This window comes from Fundulus heteroclitus, chromosome 5 (genome assembly GCF_011125445.2).
Source record: "Fundulus heteroclitus isolate FHET01 chromosome 5, MU-UCD_Fhet_4.1, whole genome shotgun sequence".
Taxonomy (NCBI): Eukaryota; Metazoa; Chordata; class Actinopteri; order Cyprinodontiformes; family Fundulidae; genus Fundulus; species Fundulus heteroclitus.
The window spans coordinates 42,813,685-42,829,723 of NC_046365.1; the positions used below are offsets into that span (position 1 = coordinate 42,813,685).

At 47.5% G+C, this 16,039-nt stretch overlaps 1 protein-coding gene and 1 non-coding gene across 2 annotated transcripts; one reads left to right on the forward strand and one right to left on the reverse strand.

Moving 5' to 3' along the window:
• The first annotated feature begins 20 nt into the window (after positions 1 to 20).
• Positions 21 to 11,782, forward strand: patl1 (PAT1 homolog 1, processing body mRNA decay factor). Its single transcript, XM_036137644.1, has 20 exons — positions 21 to 150; positions 4,194 to 4,299; positions 4,380 to 4,580; positions 4,667 to 4,897; positions 6,245 to 6,321; positions 6,411 to 6,491; positions 6,571 to 6,765; positions 6,845 to 6,946; positions 7,035 to 7,121; positions 8,576 to 8,793; positions 8,871 to 9,015; positions 9,115 to 9,235; positions 9,313 to 9,410; positions 9,497 to 9,556; positions 9,631 to 9,776; positions 9,918 to 10,077; positions 10,811 to 10,936; positions 11,053 to 11,144; positions 11,248 to 11,397; positions 11,480 to 11,782. Exons 1-20 carry the CDS (start codon positions 136 to 138, stop codon positions 11,499 to 11,501), a joined length of 2,433 nt encoding a protein of 810 aa, XP_035993537.1. The 5' UTR covers positions 21 to 135; the 3' UTR covers positions 11,502 to 11,782.
• A 1,514-nt stretch (positions 11,783 to 13,296) lies between these two features.
• trnak-uuu lies at positions 13,297 to 13,369 on the reverse strand. The gene has a single exon. It is a non-coding gene; the product is annotated as a tRNA-Lys (tRNA).
• Positions 13,370 to 16,039: the final 2,670 nt, after the last annotated feature.

Genomic DNA, 16,039 nt, shown 5'->3' on the forward strand with positions numbered 1-16,039 from the left:
GCAGCGCTCTACGTCAGACACGTGCTCGTTCACGCCCCCTCCAAACGCGCGTTCAAGTGTGACGGCGTCCCCGCTGCGTCAGTTGCGCGCCTCCACGCTCCCGATGCTCTCGTTTTCCCGACAACCACAAGATAGATGTTTCGATTTCAGGTGAGCTTTAACCTTGAAGGACGGTTCCGGACGGGTTCTGGAGGTCCGGCCCGGAGTCTCACCGAGGCCTTCCGGGGACTCCGGTCCGTTTGGGACCGAAATGTCCCGCGTTGCCTTTTTGTTTTGTTCCCAACGCGATCAGCGGCCTGTGAAGCAGCGCGCTTTCCTGCTGGCTTCAAGCGGGCAGACGGCGCGCCTTCCCCGCCGCCGGTGTCCAGGGTGAACCGGTGGTCGGATGGCCGGGCTCCGTTCTAACGCTCCAGAGTCTGGTGGTTGTCATGAGGCCGTTAAACGGAACCGGTTCCGGGGGAAGGTTGCCCGTCCGCGGGGTTCGGAGCGTGATGTAACGTGCTAGCAGAGAAGCTAGCTGGTGCTGCAGGCTGGACAGCTATCAGTTGTTCTGGTTCTGGTTCTGGTTGTTTAAAGGCGAAAATCAGAGCTAGTTCCACAGCATTAGCTAAATAATGCATTTATACGGGCATCATGCCCTAATGTGACCTAAAAAGTGGTTATAACATTATAATGTAACCCAACTACACCATGGGAACCCCGGTCCTCCAGGTTCTAGATGTTCTGGTGGATTTATGTAAACTAAAAAGGTTCTTTAGGAGACCTTTGCAGAACCTGGTAATTGAGCCATCATTACAGCTGTTTATGGAGCAGAAACACCCAAAACCTGAGGAACAGCAGCTGTTCCTCAGGTTCCCCAGGTATACAGGGTTAAATACAGGGTTAAATAACGGTAAATAAAGTTCCACCGTTGATCCAGACCGGGGATTTGACTGTTCCATAAGTAAGAAAATGTCCTTTAAGGAGGGAGTACATGTTCCTTGGTGCTCCATCCACCCATCATCTACACCACCTACCCTTGCAGGGGGCAGCGGTTATTGGGCGAGAGCTGAGCTACACCCTGGACACAGAGACATCCACCCACACACGCCTTAGGGCTGGTTATGGTAGCCAGTTAACCTAAAGTCGTGTTTTAGGACTGAGGAACCCAGAGAACCAGGAAAGAACACATAGAAACACCCCAGGGGCCAGGATTCAAACCCAGAACCTTCTTGCTGCAAGGCAAAGGCACCAACTGCACCGTCTTCCAGCCCCGCTCTGTGAATCGTTCATGGACTCTGGAGCCGCCTGAACTGGACCGGGTTGTTCTGATCCGCCACACGGCTCAGCGTGAATCGCTGACACGTCTTTTTACCGTCCATCATGATGCTTTATTACTCCGTTCGTTCCTGATAATTTAAAAACTAGGAATGGATGCACACGCTGGAGTGTGACGTCTAACAGCTGTGATTATAGTCGCTGGGATCTGTGGCGATGCTTCTGGACCTTTTCTGGACTCCTGCAGCGTAAAGCGTGTCCAGATCTGGCAGACGGCATCCCACAATCCCCTGATTGACCAAATGCTGGTCAGGCAGAAAACGCAGCTTTCAGTTAATCTGACTGACCTGTTGGGGGCAGCAGTGAGCCTGAGTCGCTGCTGGTCTGTTGCATTCAGTAAGAGAAGAAAAACTAAGCAGTAACTTTAGCATTGTTTGGTTCAGGGCTGCAAAGGATTATTTTTATTGTCGACTAATCACGATTATTTTTGTATGATCTCCATCACTTCAGTTGTAAAAATATTTTGTTCTCGTCTCCACACCTTTACGTCTCTTTATTTCCTCTTGTTGTCGCTCTCCTTTTAAATGTATCTGAATTAGTGTAATTTTTTATATTTCTATCAAAGTAGATTTTTCTGTTTTACTATAAAAATGTTTTTACAACAATCTTTCGACCTTGAAGCATTTAATGTTACTTAATGTTTAAAAAGATTTTAAACTATAATCCAGTTTAAAAAAAAAAAAAAAAGAGGAGCATATTAACGTTTACAGGCTTGTTCTCTTTAATCGGGTAATATTTCCAGCATCAATATGAAAAACGAGCAAATTATTCATTTCCTAATAAACTCCAGCGCTCGTCAGACATTTAAGTTAAACTATCCTGTCATGTAGCTTCACTTTAATCTTAACTAGGGCCGCAAACTAACGATTATTTTATAATTGATTAATCGGTCGATTATTTTTACAATCAATCGATGAATCGATAAATGTTCTATTTAGGAAAAAAGGACTAAGAGAGCTAATTAGGACTAAAAAGTTAGGTGTTCTGTTACTGTAATATTAGGTAATAAGTAATTTTGCTTCAAATAAAGAAGTTTATGTTGACTAGATTGTAAGTCCGTCATTTAATAGTCAATGTTGTCTATATGAACAGAGATTTATCACAATAGTGAAGCTGTAAAACTGGAGGGTCAATGCGGTTAAACTTCACCTTTGTGCATCATGGGGGGAAATAATTGGACATAACGATGAAACCAGAGCAAAAACACGACTTCTGACGATCAAATAAACCAGCAGTACATTTTATAAACTGTTTCAGTACAACCAGCATTTTATGTAAATACTACATGCTACATTTGTCCTTCTACAGATTTTTTCCCCTAGTTTTTTCTCAAAGAGTATAAAGGCTGGTAGACATTTAACACTTTTTATTTCTTCTAAGGGTTTTACATTAATTAGGGTGTCATTTGGGGATGTTTATGTTTCGGTTTTCTGTTTTTAATTCAGATCTGCCTCAACATTCTGTGTCTCACTTTTGACAAGAAGCTTTGTCACAAAGGAAAGTTTTAAGCCTAGTCTTAAAAGTAGACGGGGTGTCTGCCTCACGGACCAAAACTGGGAGTTGGTTCCACAGGAGAGGAGCCTGATAGCTAAAGGATCTGCCTCCCATTCTACTTTTAGAGACTCTAGGAACCACCAGCAGACCTGCAGTCTGAGAGCGAAGTGCTCTGTTAGGAACATACGGGGTAATCAGAGCTCTGATATATGATGGAGCTTGATTATTAAGGGCTTTATACGTTAGAAGGAGAATTTTAAATTCTATTCTTGATTTAACAGGAAGCCAATGAAGGGAAGCTAAAATTGGAGAAATATTATCCCTCTGGTTGAATTCTTGAAAAGTTAGTCCTGCTCCTCTCTCCCATACAGAACCTTCACTCAGACTCTGCTGTCAAACAACAAATTCTGTTGTTTTATGGAAATTCATTAACTCGCGTGCATTCTGAAGACTTCTTTCTCCGAACGCATTTTAATAACATCAGGAAAAGTTGCTCATGTAAACGACTTCCTGTCATTAACCAGCTAACGGCTGCGTTAGACGAGCTATCAGGCAGACGGACGTTAAGGCAGTACCTGCCACTCAGGACTTACCTGTTGAGCTCAGTTCACCCTCATCAGTGACTCCATGTTGTTTCAGGTCGCTGTGGAGCTCTCCTGCCACGTCACGTCTCTCACATTACTGATTTTTTTGGTTTTGTGAAACGCGGCGTTCTCGTGTCTTTTAAGGACTTCTCTGTTGTCAGCAGTAGAATTTACTACAAAAAAGCAGAATCTGAATCAGAAAATGTCGCCTCTACCTCGCTTTGTCCACCTCGCTCTGCAGCCAATCAGCATTGACGACGCTCTGCAGGTAAATGGCGGCGCCACATGGCGAGTGACGCATTAACCGAGCGACACGACGAATCGGTGATGAAATTCGTTGCCAACGCTTTAATTGACGATTTTATTCCTTCGTTGTTGCTTCCCTAATTCAGAAGCAGTCCCTGTTGTTCGTTACCCCAGCAGACTACAAAAATGGCCGAATAGGGTGGAGTGGAGCGGTCTGGGACCTGGAGGGGGCGGAGCCTGAAGGGCCTCCTTTAGATTTAAAGAGACGGCACCAAAACGAGTCGCTGTCAGGCGCAGCTTTAGAATAAACGATGCTTAGAACCTGCAGGGGAACCCTGGTTAGGTTGGTAGAACCACAGGAAGCGGTCCGGTCCAGGAACCAGAACCGGCCAGACGGCTGAAACCGGTATCTGGTTCTGGGTGAATCAGTCTGAAATGACGATGACTGGGTTGAAGCTAAGAACCAGAACCGGTCTTTGAGGGTTACTGGATCCGACCCAGTCCAGCGTAGAACCTGACCGTTTCTGGTTCCGTCTCCCTCTCTGCTCTCAGTCCCTGGATGACGACTGCACGCTGGAGGAGGAAGATGACGGCCTGATCGAGGAGGAAGATGAAATCGACCAGTTCAACGACGACACCTTCGGAGCCGGCGCCATCGGTGAGTCTGGTTCTGACGGGTCTCTGGTTCAGACAGAACCAGAGACCCGTCAGAACAAACCAGAACCTTTCTGCTTCCAGATGACGACTGGCAGGAGGAGCACAAGCGCCTGGCGGAGCTGGATGAGCGGGACGGGCTGGGAGCCGGGTCCGGAGCCGGGTCCGGAGCCGGGTCCGGAGTAGGAGGAGGCGGAACCGGAGGAGGGGACGTCTCGTCCTCCGCCGGGCTCCCCTCGTCTTCGGCCCGCGTCCCGCTTCCTTCCTCCGGCCCGCCGACACAAGGTCAGAGCCCGGTTCCCCTGAGACCGGACCGCTTTGGGTTCTGCTGCTGCTCCAGAACCCAGAGAAACGTTGCGTCTCGTTTTCAGATGCAGACGAGCGATCGGGGGGGAGCGACCTGGCCGAGTCTCTGGCCCGGCTCATTCTGGACGCCGACCCGGCCATCGCCGGGGTGGGCGCTGCCGAGAGGCCCGCACCGTCTCCCGGTTCTGCTGGACCGGGTCTGTCCGGCCTGCTGGGACTGGATCAGCCCAGAGTTCTGCCGCAGCCGCCCTCCATGCCTCACCAGCACCAGCTGCCCCCAGCAGCCCCCGCCCCAGGTGAGCTCACCTGTGGGTCTTAACTGGATCAGAACCCGCCTCCAGAGTTTAATCACAGATTATCACATTTTCTTAGGGCTGGACGATAATTCAGTAATAATATATATTAATGATAGAAAACAAGTTTAATAGAATAAAAGTTTTCTTTCCTTCTGCATTCTATCATGTAGGTTAATATTACATCATTACATCCTCCCAGCCAATCACAACGCAGACCCAGGAACCAAGCTCCGCCCCCTTCAGAGTTCAAAGAGCACATTTTCTATTTAATTTTTTTTAAATTACATAATTTTGGTAAAAGTTGAATGAATATAAGGTTGAGGTTAAATTCAGTGTTTGTGTCTGTATCATAAGTAATAATAAGCACAAACATAAAATGGGCTGCACTTAAAACATATTGTAAGATTTGTTGATAATTATCAATATTGATCAATATGATTTCTATTTTAGCGATACGTTTTATTTGTAGATCGTCCAGCCCTAATTTTATATAAATGGTGGAAAAACGCTGAAATCTGTGGATTGGAGCCAGAATATTTCCTCATGGATCTTTTGTTTAAAGGCGTTTAACATTTTAATAAGTGGAGGTTTAGGCTCAGTCTGGGTCTGCAATACCGACGGACCTCGTCCCGGTTCTGGTGAGTAGGGCTGAACAATTAATCACATTTTCAATATAATCGCGATTTTAAAAAACGCAATTTCCAAATCGCAGAGTCTGCAATTTTTGGCGATGTAACAATTAGTGAATTAGACGCGTCCTTTAGGTGTTGATAAAATGTTTAAAGTGGGTTTGCCTCCACATGGAAGGGAAGACAGTTGCAGCAGTGAGATAATCTAACTTTATTACTTGTTTTAGAGTTTATATAATCATACATAGCATTAAGTTCTGGTCAATCAGTTTAATACATAGACTTGCTTGTTGGTTGCACTTTATGTTCAACAAGGATTGATGTCCAATAAATTAAAAGCTGTTCTCTTGAATAATATTCTGATCAATAGAAATATTAAAAGTTCATATTTAAAATAGTCCTTGTTTACAAACATCTTTATTTAGAGGCCATTTTTGTTGCTTGTGGAGAAAATGCGGAGAAAAGTCAAAATTCTAGAGTTTAGATGCTTTTAGTAACTAATCCACACGGCGAGGAAACAAATTGATTTGTTGTTTCTATATATTTTGAAACACATGATAAATTAAACTGGAAAAAAATTCGCATTAAATGACAATATTAAGAAAAGAAATAGCAATTACATAATTTTACAGAATGGTTCAGCCCTACTGGTGAGGCGGGTCTCTGAAGGAAGTTCTGGTTCTGGCTGATCTTTAACCGGCAGCGTTCTCCTCCGCAGGCCTCCCCCCCTCCTCCATGCTCAGCTACCAGCAGCAGCAGCACCTCCTGCGCCGAGGCGCCGCTCCTCTGGGCCAGGTCCGTTTGTGCCGCCCCGCTCCAGAACCATCAGAACCACGCGGTTCCGGCCGTCGAGCCGTCAGATAATCTCTGCTCTGCTTTCCTAGATGAACTCTCACAGCATCTGGGAGAGCAGCATGGGCTTCGGGCCGCTCAGCGTCTCGCCGGGACTCGTCGCTCACATGGAGGTGAGACACTTCCTGTCGGCGGATCCCGCCGCCATCTTGTCTTCTGCGTCTTCTGACGTTCGTCCTCCGTCCTCCTCAGGACAGTCCTCTGATGTCCATCATCAAGGAGGTGGGGCTTCCCAAGCGTCCTCCTCCGGGCCGCAGCGACGAGGGACTGGACCTGTCGGAGCGGGTGCCGCCGCCTCGCTCCTCCTCTCCTGTGATTGGCTCTCCTCCGGTGAGGGCGGTGCCTATCGGGACCCCGCCCAAGCACCCGATGAGCCTGAACCACCAGGTGAGCAGCAGGGAGGTTCTGGAGGTTCTGGAGGGACTGGGTAGATGTTTGGGTGTTGCTGAGTGTCGCTGTGTCGTAGATCCACCACCCCACGGCGGTCCATGTGAGAGCGCCGGTCCAGCACCGGTACCACGCCCCGTTCCCCGAGCGCCTGTCCCCCAACACGCTCCTCAACATAGCTGTGAGTTCCTCCTGGGTTCTGGACGTGGTTCTGCTGCCGGAACCGGGAGCGGTTCTGATGCCTTGTGTTTTCTGTCTGCGTTGTTCAGAACTCTCCGTTGTGTCGCGGCCCGTTCCCTCCCAGAGTCGGCCCGGTTCTGTCTCAGCTCCAACGGGCCCAGCTGCTCAACTCTCAGGTTGGTACCGGTGAAACAAACCGAACACGGTCTGTAGAGGAGCTGCAGAGATGTGGAGAAAAGTACCAAAGTCTAAAAAAAAGTCCTTCAGAAATCCTGGAGACTGGTGGATCTGGACCAGGTTCTGAAACTGTTCTGGTCCAAAGATCCTAGAGGAACCAAGTTCAGAGTCACAAATGTTCCATAAATAGATAATTATGGACTGAAGGAAGCTTTCAGTTGTTTTTAAAGAACCGCGACTTGATTAAGTTTTAAAACACAGAGAAAAAAACACGGAGGGAAACGTTTCCCATTGGATCTAAACAGAACCTTTAACCGGTTCTGTCTGGTTCTGGCTGGTGCAGAATTAAAAAACAGGAAATCTGCTAAAACCTGCATCTGTTTAGTTCTGAGTCATTGTGGAAGGTCCAAAGAGCCACACGTGGTTCTGGAGCCGGAGGTTGCAGAACCCTGATCTAGACTAATTGACATATTATAAATTAACTAAATGACATCTTTGTTGCTTTAAATGTACCATATATTTCTGACTATAAGTTGTATTATTTTTAGAAGTTTATTTCACTTACTGGTAAATCAACTAATTCACTTAAACATCAGCATCTAACGAGCTGAATAAAATTAACTTGGGTGGTTTAATGAAGTAAGTTAGCATAACAATCCAGCATCTCCATCTAGCATGTTACCACCAGCGCATTTCAGCGTAACGGCCGTCAAAGTTGTCAGAATTACGCTGAAATTAGATCGAGAGCATAACGGTGCTACGTGCTAAGCTAACAATGCTACGTGCTAAGCTAACAGTGCTAGGTGCTAAGCTAACAGTACTACGTGCTAAGCTAACAATGCTACGTGCCAAGCTAACAGTACTACATGCCAAGCTAACGATACTACTTGCTAAGCTAACGATACTACTTGCTAAGCTAACAATGCTACGTGCTAAGCTAACAGTGCTAGGTGCTAAGCTAACAGTACTATGTGCTAAGCTAACAATGCTACGTGCTAAGCTAACAGTACTACGTGCTAAGCTAACAATGCTACGTGCTAAGCTAACAGTATGACACAAATGTTTGACAGCAGCATAGAACGGCGGTAAAGCGTCAGCGACGTCGTAACGCTAGCTGGTATTAGCTTGACGGTCAGTCTGGCTCTGCTGCGTGTAATTATACTGAAACATGGTCGGTCTTTGTTGTCAATAAGTTAATGTTGCAATTCATTTTTAAGTTGCACAGGAGCCACATAGTTTTCACAAGCCTGGAGCGCCCTCTTGTGGCTCTATACTGTAATGTTTAGTCAGTATGAATTACCATTTAACGTTATATTTAATATTTACGTCACACCTACGAGTCACAGGATCAGCCGAACTGAAAACAGCGACTTATAGTCTGGAAAATACGAGAACTTCAGATTTGTGCGATAGAAACTAAACCTCAGGACTAATCGTCTCTCTGCCTCTCCAGGTGGCTGGGTTTCCTCGCGGGGGTCCGGGCCCCCCCCTGTTAGCCGGCGGGGGCTTCAGGCCCTTCTTCGGGGGCCCTCCCCCCCCCCACGGCCACAGGATGGGCCCCCCGCCGCCCCACGGCCCCCCCAACCACACGGCCCCCATCAGGCACAACACGACGCACCTGCACCCGCAGCACCGCCGCCTGCTGACGCAGCGCATGCAGAGCCGAGGAGGGTGGGGGCCGCCGCCTCTGGTAGTTCTGCCGCTCCTTTAACGCTCACAGCCTCACCTGCCTGGTTCTGTCCCCGCAGCGACCGGGTCAGAACCGGACTGGACCGCCGCAGCAGGGACCCCTACAGCAACCTGATGAGCCAGAAGGAGAAGGAGTGGGTCACCAAGATCCAGATGATGCAGCTGCAGAGCACCGACCCGTACCTGGACGACTACTACTACCAGGTCAGCTCCTACGGTTCTGCTCAGGCCCGTTTGGATCTGGGCTCAGGCCGCTGATAAAATGGTTCTGATCGGACCTCATGGGTCTGTTTCCGTGTCCAGAACTACTACGAGAAGATGGAGAAACGTCAGGAGAGGGAGCGAGACAGCAGCAGCAGGAAGGAGCACGCCACCAAGCTGATCACGCCGCAGGTGGCCAAGGTGGAGCACACCTACAGGCCAGGTAAGAACCCGCAGAACGCACCTGGACCGCCACAGAACCCGTGGGTCCGCCTGACGGTTCTGGACGCTGCGCTGCAGTTCAGTTTGCAGGATCTCTGGGGAAGCTGACGGTGTCCAGCGTCAACAACCCGCGCAAGATGATCGACGCCGTGGTGACGACGCGCTCTGACGACGAGGTCGGTTCACGCTGCGTCCTGATTGGACCGAGCCGTCCGCTCAGGTGAGAGTTCTGCCTGACCCGGTTCTGTCTGTCCGCCCGCAGGAGAAGAGGGAGAAGCAGGTTTGGAACAAGAGGCGTCAGATCCTCTACACCGTGGAGAAGGTAGGTGGAGCTCGGCCGAGGGGAACGGCCGGGTCGGGTCGGCGCCGCTCATTTCTTCTTCTGCTGCTGCTCAGATGTACAGTTTGCTGCTGGAGGTCCAAGACTTTGAGAAACGCTTCGTCCAGACGCCAGAGGAGGAGAGGGAGGCGCTGCTGGAGCAGCATAAGGCCAACACAGAGCAGCTGTGCAGCTCGCTGCAGGAGAAGGACTGGGAGGACAGGTAGGAGGAGAGAGGGATGGATGGATGATGGAGGATGGATGGATGAATAGATGAATGCATGAATGATGGATGATGGATGGATGAATATATGGAGGACAGACGGCTGGTGTCCCTGCGGCTGACTCTCTCTCTCTCCTGCAGGGTGAGCGAGGACCAGTGCGTGATGATCATGGCGGTGAGGAAGGGGAAGCGGCTCGTCGCTAGGCTCCTCCCCTTCCTGCCTGCCGCCCAGGCCGCCGCCGTTGTCATGGTGATCGCACGCAACCTGCCCGCCTTGGCCAAGAAGGACAAGCAGGACCAGGTAGCCGTCTTTGTTTCACCTGGTCTGTTCTGAGAAGTTCTGATGGTTTAAGATGATAATTCACATTTCTTGAGATTTTAGATTACCGCATTTTCCGGACTGTAAGTCGCTCCGGAGTACAAGTCGCATTTTTTGGGGGGAAATTTATTTGATAATATCCAACATCAAGAACAGACATGTCACCTTGAAAGGCAATTTTAAATAAAAATAGAACGGAGGCAACAACAGGCTGAATAATTGTACGGTTAGCTTACGCTACATGACACAACTGAGAACGTGCCTGGTATGTTAACATAATATATTAAAAGCTGTTCAGATAACTATAGCATAAATAACATGCGAAGAAGTAAACCAAATGACTAAAATCCAGTGAAATCTTCATCCTCGGTGTCACTTTCAAATAACTCCGAGGTAGAAGATGCTTCTACGTCGCTTACGTCTGATTCAACACAGGCCTAGAGCGCCCTCTTGTGGTTTGGTGTGAACATAACAGGTGTAATGATATACCGGTAAAAATGTGTAATAATTTCACACATAAATCGCACCCCCGGCCAAACTATGAAAAAAACTGTGACTTGTAGTCCAGAAAATACAGTAAATATTTTACAGATTATATAGTTAAAACCATAATTATACCTAAAACAGCCGTTTTGTCTTGTTGTTCCTTTGTGTGATGTTAACCGGTTGCGCTCGGCGTTGACCCGTTAACCTGCGTCTCTGCTCACCTGTGCAGGTGTTGGTCTGCCTGGTGGAGCCGGTCTCTGCAGTCGTCCAATCGCTGTCCAGCTCCGCCCTCACAGACCTGCTGCAGGAGCTCCAAGGCAGCGACGGCCAACTGGCCGCCGTTCTGCAGAACAAGGTGAGAACGAAGGCCAGGAGTCCGTTCTGTTCATCAGAACAACAGGTGGAGAGTAGTAGGAGAAAGTAGCTCAGACTAACCCCCCCAACCCCTCCCCCCCCCCTTCCTCTGTGCAGTTTGGCGTCACGCTGCTGTATCTGATCCTGAGTGAAGGAGAGAGGATGCAGAGCTCCGACCAAGACTGTCAGCTGATGGACGACAATCGATGGTGAGTCTGAGCTCCGCCCCCTCATGGAGGCCCCGCCCCCTGGAGGCGGCCCCGCCCCCCTGGAGGCGGGTCTTCCTCATCTCTCACCAATCTCTCCGTCCAGGACTGAGTTGGTGTTTTCCGTGACGAGGGAGCTGCTCAGCGTCCCGTCTTCGTCCCTCTCCCCCCCCCTCTTCACTCCGCCCAACCTGCTGTCTCTGTTCTCGCGCTACGTGGACCGGCAGCGGCTGGAGCTGCTGCAGGACAAGCTACAGTGAGTCAGACCCCCCGTCGTCCCCCCCCCCGGTGCTGAGAGCGAGCCTGTGGCTGAAAACACGTCTCTGTTTGCTTTCCAGGATCTCTGCTGCCTCCAGGTAGAAGTTACTACGCCGCCATCATGCTGACCCCCCCCCCCTGCAGAACTTCTGTGTACGTGTCAGTCTGGGTCGGTCTGGGTCGGCGCCGCTCCGGAGGTGCAGCCGTCTGGGCCGTTTGTCTGCAGCAGAACCTTCACACTTTGTTTCTGTGTTTGTGTGACTGTGAGTGAGAGAGAGAGCGTGTGAGGAACAATCTGTGACGACAAAATTAAATCTGCATTTTTAAATATCTTGTTTACGGTTATGCCTGTGATAAAATTAAAAGTATTTCTATTATATAAACGCTGGTCCACTTCATTGGTTCCGTTTGGACGTTTGGTGTCACTTCGCTGCCCATCCGGAGCACCAGAACCATCTAAGGAGAGAGCAAGTTCTGGTTCCTGGTCCTCTTCACTGGGTCCATGGTTCTGGTCCAGTTTCTGAGGAAGTGGGTTTTCATGAGCTGTCAGCCAGAATCCTCCTGAGGGTCTGCGTTTCCTCGGTGGTCCGGTCCAGGACGACCTTCAGCGCCGGTTCTGCTCACGTGGTGAGGTGGACTCATCGGTGCCGAGGCCACCGGTCCGGGTTTAACTGTGTGGCATTTTTCTGTGAAATTTCACCTGATAGCAGAACCCAAAATATGAAAGGTTCTGAGAACCAGGAACCTTCAGTGGTTTTTAATCGGTTCCTCTAAAGCTGATAAAGTTAATAAAGAGAAACAAAAAGAATAAAACCTCCACAGCAGGATGTAAAGATCATGAAGCTTCAGTGGCGCCGGGTCCAGAGTCAGCGTGGTACCTCTGAGGAGGCCCGGTACCCGTAATGTTTGGACCCGGTACCTGGTCTGAAGAGCTGCTCAGTGAGAAGAGCTGAAGCGACGCCGTTCAGAGTCAGGATGTTCTGATTCTGCTCAATGACCCAGGTGGAAAGAACCCGTCTAGAAGGACGGTTATGACCTATTCTGCTTAGGTTTTTTTCTTTAACTTTTACAGAATGTTATAAAAAATAAACAAAAGGTTCCAGGTTACGTCTTCATGATGTGCAACAACTTATTTTTCCCTCCATATTATTTACGCTTTTACAAATAATCTGATGCCTTAAATTAAAAAATGCTTTAGTACCGCTGCCAATAAAAGCAATTCTGTGTAACCAGCAGCGGTTCTAGATCCAATTTACCTGGAGGGCCAACATGGGGCCCAGAACAAAAGAATGAAAAAAATTAAACAATATTTAACTTTAATAATAATAAGTGAGGCTCTTGTGGCTCTGGAGCTGCAGGTTTCAGATCTAGCAGATGGAAACTAATCCCAGCTCAATACGGCTGAAGCTAAACATGAAACATTTTTAAATCCTTAAAATGAAAACGTTAAAATTAAACTATAAAGGTAAAAAATAAAATTGGTCAAAGTGACCAATCAGTTATGGTTTCTTGGCCAGTGCATATAATCATAAGAAGTATATTTAATGTTATGTCTTTAGTACTGAACCATTAATAATGTTTTATCACCATGACTTAAACTGTCTATTTGGACCTTGTTGGACCTCCACAGTCAGCCGGTCCAAAGGTTCACAGGAAGTCAGGATGTCCTCCTTCTTCTCATCACTATGGATCCATAATGATTTTAATTAGGCTAAAACGTCCAACAGGTTTATATTATAACTAGTTATTTACCTTAAAACGGTTTGTTTTTATTCTGGACTCAATCTGTTCCAGTTCACATGTTAATAAACTTTAATCCAAATATCTGACGCTTTGAATGTTTGCTGTGAAAACCCAGAAAGTCTCGTTGAGTTTAAAAGAAAAAAAACAAAAGTTCCGCCCGAACAGGGACTTGAACCCTGGACCCTCAGATTAAAAGTCTGATGCTCTACCGACTGAGCTATCCGGGCTCTGAGCAGAACTAGAACCCGGGCCAGATTTCACCAGAACTACCCCGCCATGACGTGCTCTGGGTCGGAACCGGACCGGTGGATCTCTCCGGGCTCATGCAGCGGACGGATGCTGACCCACATCTGACCGCAGAGATCAAAGGTGATCTTTGTTCTCAGGAACCAGCCTCCCGGTTCTGTCTGTCCGCAAACACGACTTCCGCTTTGCTCCTTCAAAATAAAGCCCAGACTAACGTAAACTGGAGCTAACCGGTTTATGCTGATGTTGCTGAAAGTGTTCGCTCCCCTGCCTTCTGCAGCTCGAACAGCGTGGACTCTGCTGGGAAGGCGGTCCACGGGGTTCTGGGGTTCCTGTGAAGGTTCTCAGTTTATCTCAGTTGCTCTACACCTGTCCAGGTGAGCGACCTGCAGATGGAGCGATGCTGTTCCAAAGGATTTTTTACACACTGGAGCGCCATCTAGTGGTGAATCACAAACGTCCAGGCCGTAATAGCCACTACGGAAGCCTTGGGGTGTCATAAACGTGACGATGTAAACATGTCCTCCACAAATTCAATTGTTCAAACAGTTATGAACTGATTTTCCACAATTTAATGTATGTGAATTATGAATTGTGTTTTTATCATCAAACTGTGTGCAGGTAACATGTTTTTGTGCTGCTGGGCGATCATAACCAGCAGAGAACTGGTTGTAGGTGAGGCCTGCAGTTCCTTGGCCTCTAGGCAGGGGGCGCTCAAGGAGCACCGCTCCTGATCCTAAAACTGTAGAGTGACAGCAAGTTATGCATGTTTTATTAGAGAGTTATGCTAAACAAGTAAAGCACTAAAAAGACTCTAAACATCCAGCCGGAACAGGACTGATGAAGGAAGGCTTTCCTCCCTGGCAGTGAGCTCCACTGAGACTGAGAGACTTTTAAAACTGAAGAAGATAAAAAGAACTTTTACCGGAAAATTATATTTTTGTTCAGAAAGAGCGCCGCATGGACTTCATTTATAAGTAGAGGTAAGACAGCGATAATTATTCATGTTTTGTTTTCGTAATGAAATGTGCGTAATGTGGGTTATATTTTTAGAATATGTTACAAATGCAGAAATCCATCATAACTCATAAATCAATGACAAATAATTTAGTTTTATTTATTTTGTTCATCAAATAATCAATATTTTTACATGTCTCTTGGTGATTTGATTTGGCTCAATCAGTCTCCTTCAGCACTTTGCAATGAGTCTACTCTGTAGAGTTTATATATTTGTAAATCTGACCCTGATGACGTCAGTGCCTCACGTCACTGGAGTAAAGAGACCCACCAGACCCTCCGTGTGTTACAGGACAGAGTAGCCAGGCTTTTTAATTAAGGGGGTGGTGGGGACCAACTTCACCATCTCCATGTATCGTTTTAAAGTGAATAAAGTGGCTAAAACTGTGCCTACTGTAGCGAATGTTGATTTTTTTTAACTGTTTAGTAACAGCATCCTGCCACTAGATGTCAGTTTACCCACATTAAAACAACCCAGAGATGTCCTAAAGAGAGAAAATTATGCAAAATGATGAGTTTAAAGTTTAATATCAACTTTTTCTTGCATATAAACTGTATAAACTGGGCCTAAGGTGCTACTTTTGTTACTGTGTTTTTTTTTTTTTTTTTACATTTTTATGTGAACTGGAATGAAATTATGAAATCAAAAGTATCATCTATGCAGCTACAACCGGCCCTTTTAATGACTTTATGATGCCAAAGTGGCCCAACATAGAAACAGCTTAAGACTCCTGCTCTAGACCCTTAAGTCACATTTACTGCACAAAAAAAAATAGGAAAACTTAACATTCTTTAATAAATGGGTCTCTGCTTAAAGTGCGGTGAGCCAACATGCACACAGCTCCACTCAGTCAAGTTTAGTCACAACACCTCAGAGAGGGTCAAAAAAAGCTGCAGGTCTGTTTAGAAAATGTAATTTTACACCTTCAGTCCAAACTTTTATATATTCCAAGTCAACAGGCCTACCTGTGAATACCTGCCCAAAGTTCTTCACCCTCTTCCCTGAATCTGGATAACTTCTCTTAATGATTATTTTAACTTGTTGATTTTCTACCGCCCTTTTCCTGACTTCATACGTCACTCTGCGTTTACCACCGCAGTTGCAGCACTTTTCCTGCACATCATCTTCACATTCTGTGAATTAATGATCAGCACCACATCTGGGACACATCTGGCTTCCTTTTAGACTTAGACTTAGATCAACTTTATTGTCATTGTGGTTTAGAGTCCAGTTTATAGTTCAACAGTTCAACAGTCTGATGGCAGCAGGGAAAAAGCTTTTGCAGAACCTGGTGGACCTGCAGCGGATGCTGTGGAACCTCCTCCCAGAGGGCAGCATGGAGAACAGTCCATGGTGGGGGGGCATGGTTTTTTTAGGGGTCCCAGTGATGTTACGGGACACAGCGCTGAGATGAAATGTCCTTTATGGAGGGAAGAGGAGCCCCGATGATCCCTTCTGCTGTCCTCACCACTCTCCTCACGTTCTTCCAGTGGGAGGCGCTGCAGCCTCCACACCACACAGAGAGACAGCTGGTCAGAATGCTCTCTATGGTGGTTCTGTAGAAGGTCGTGAGGATGGGCGGGGGCAGGTGGGCTCTCCTCATCATCTGCAGGAAGTACAGTCGCTTCTGTGC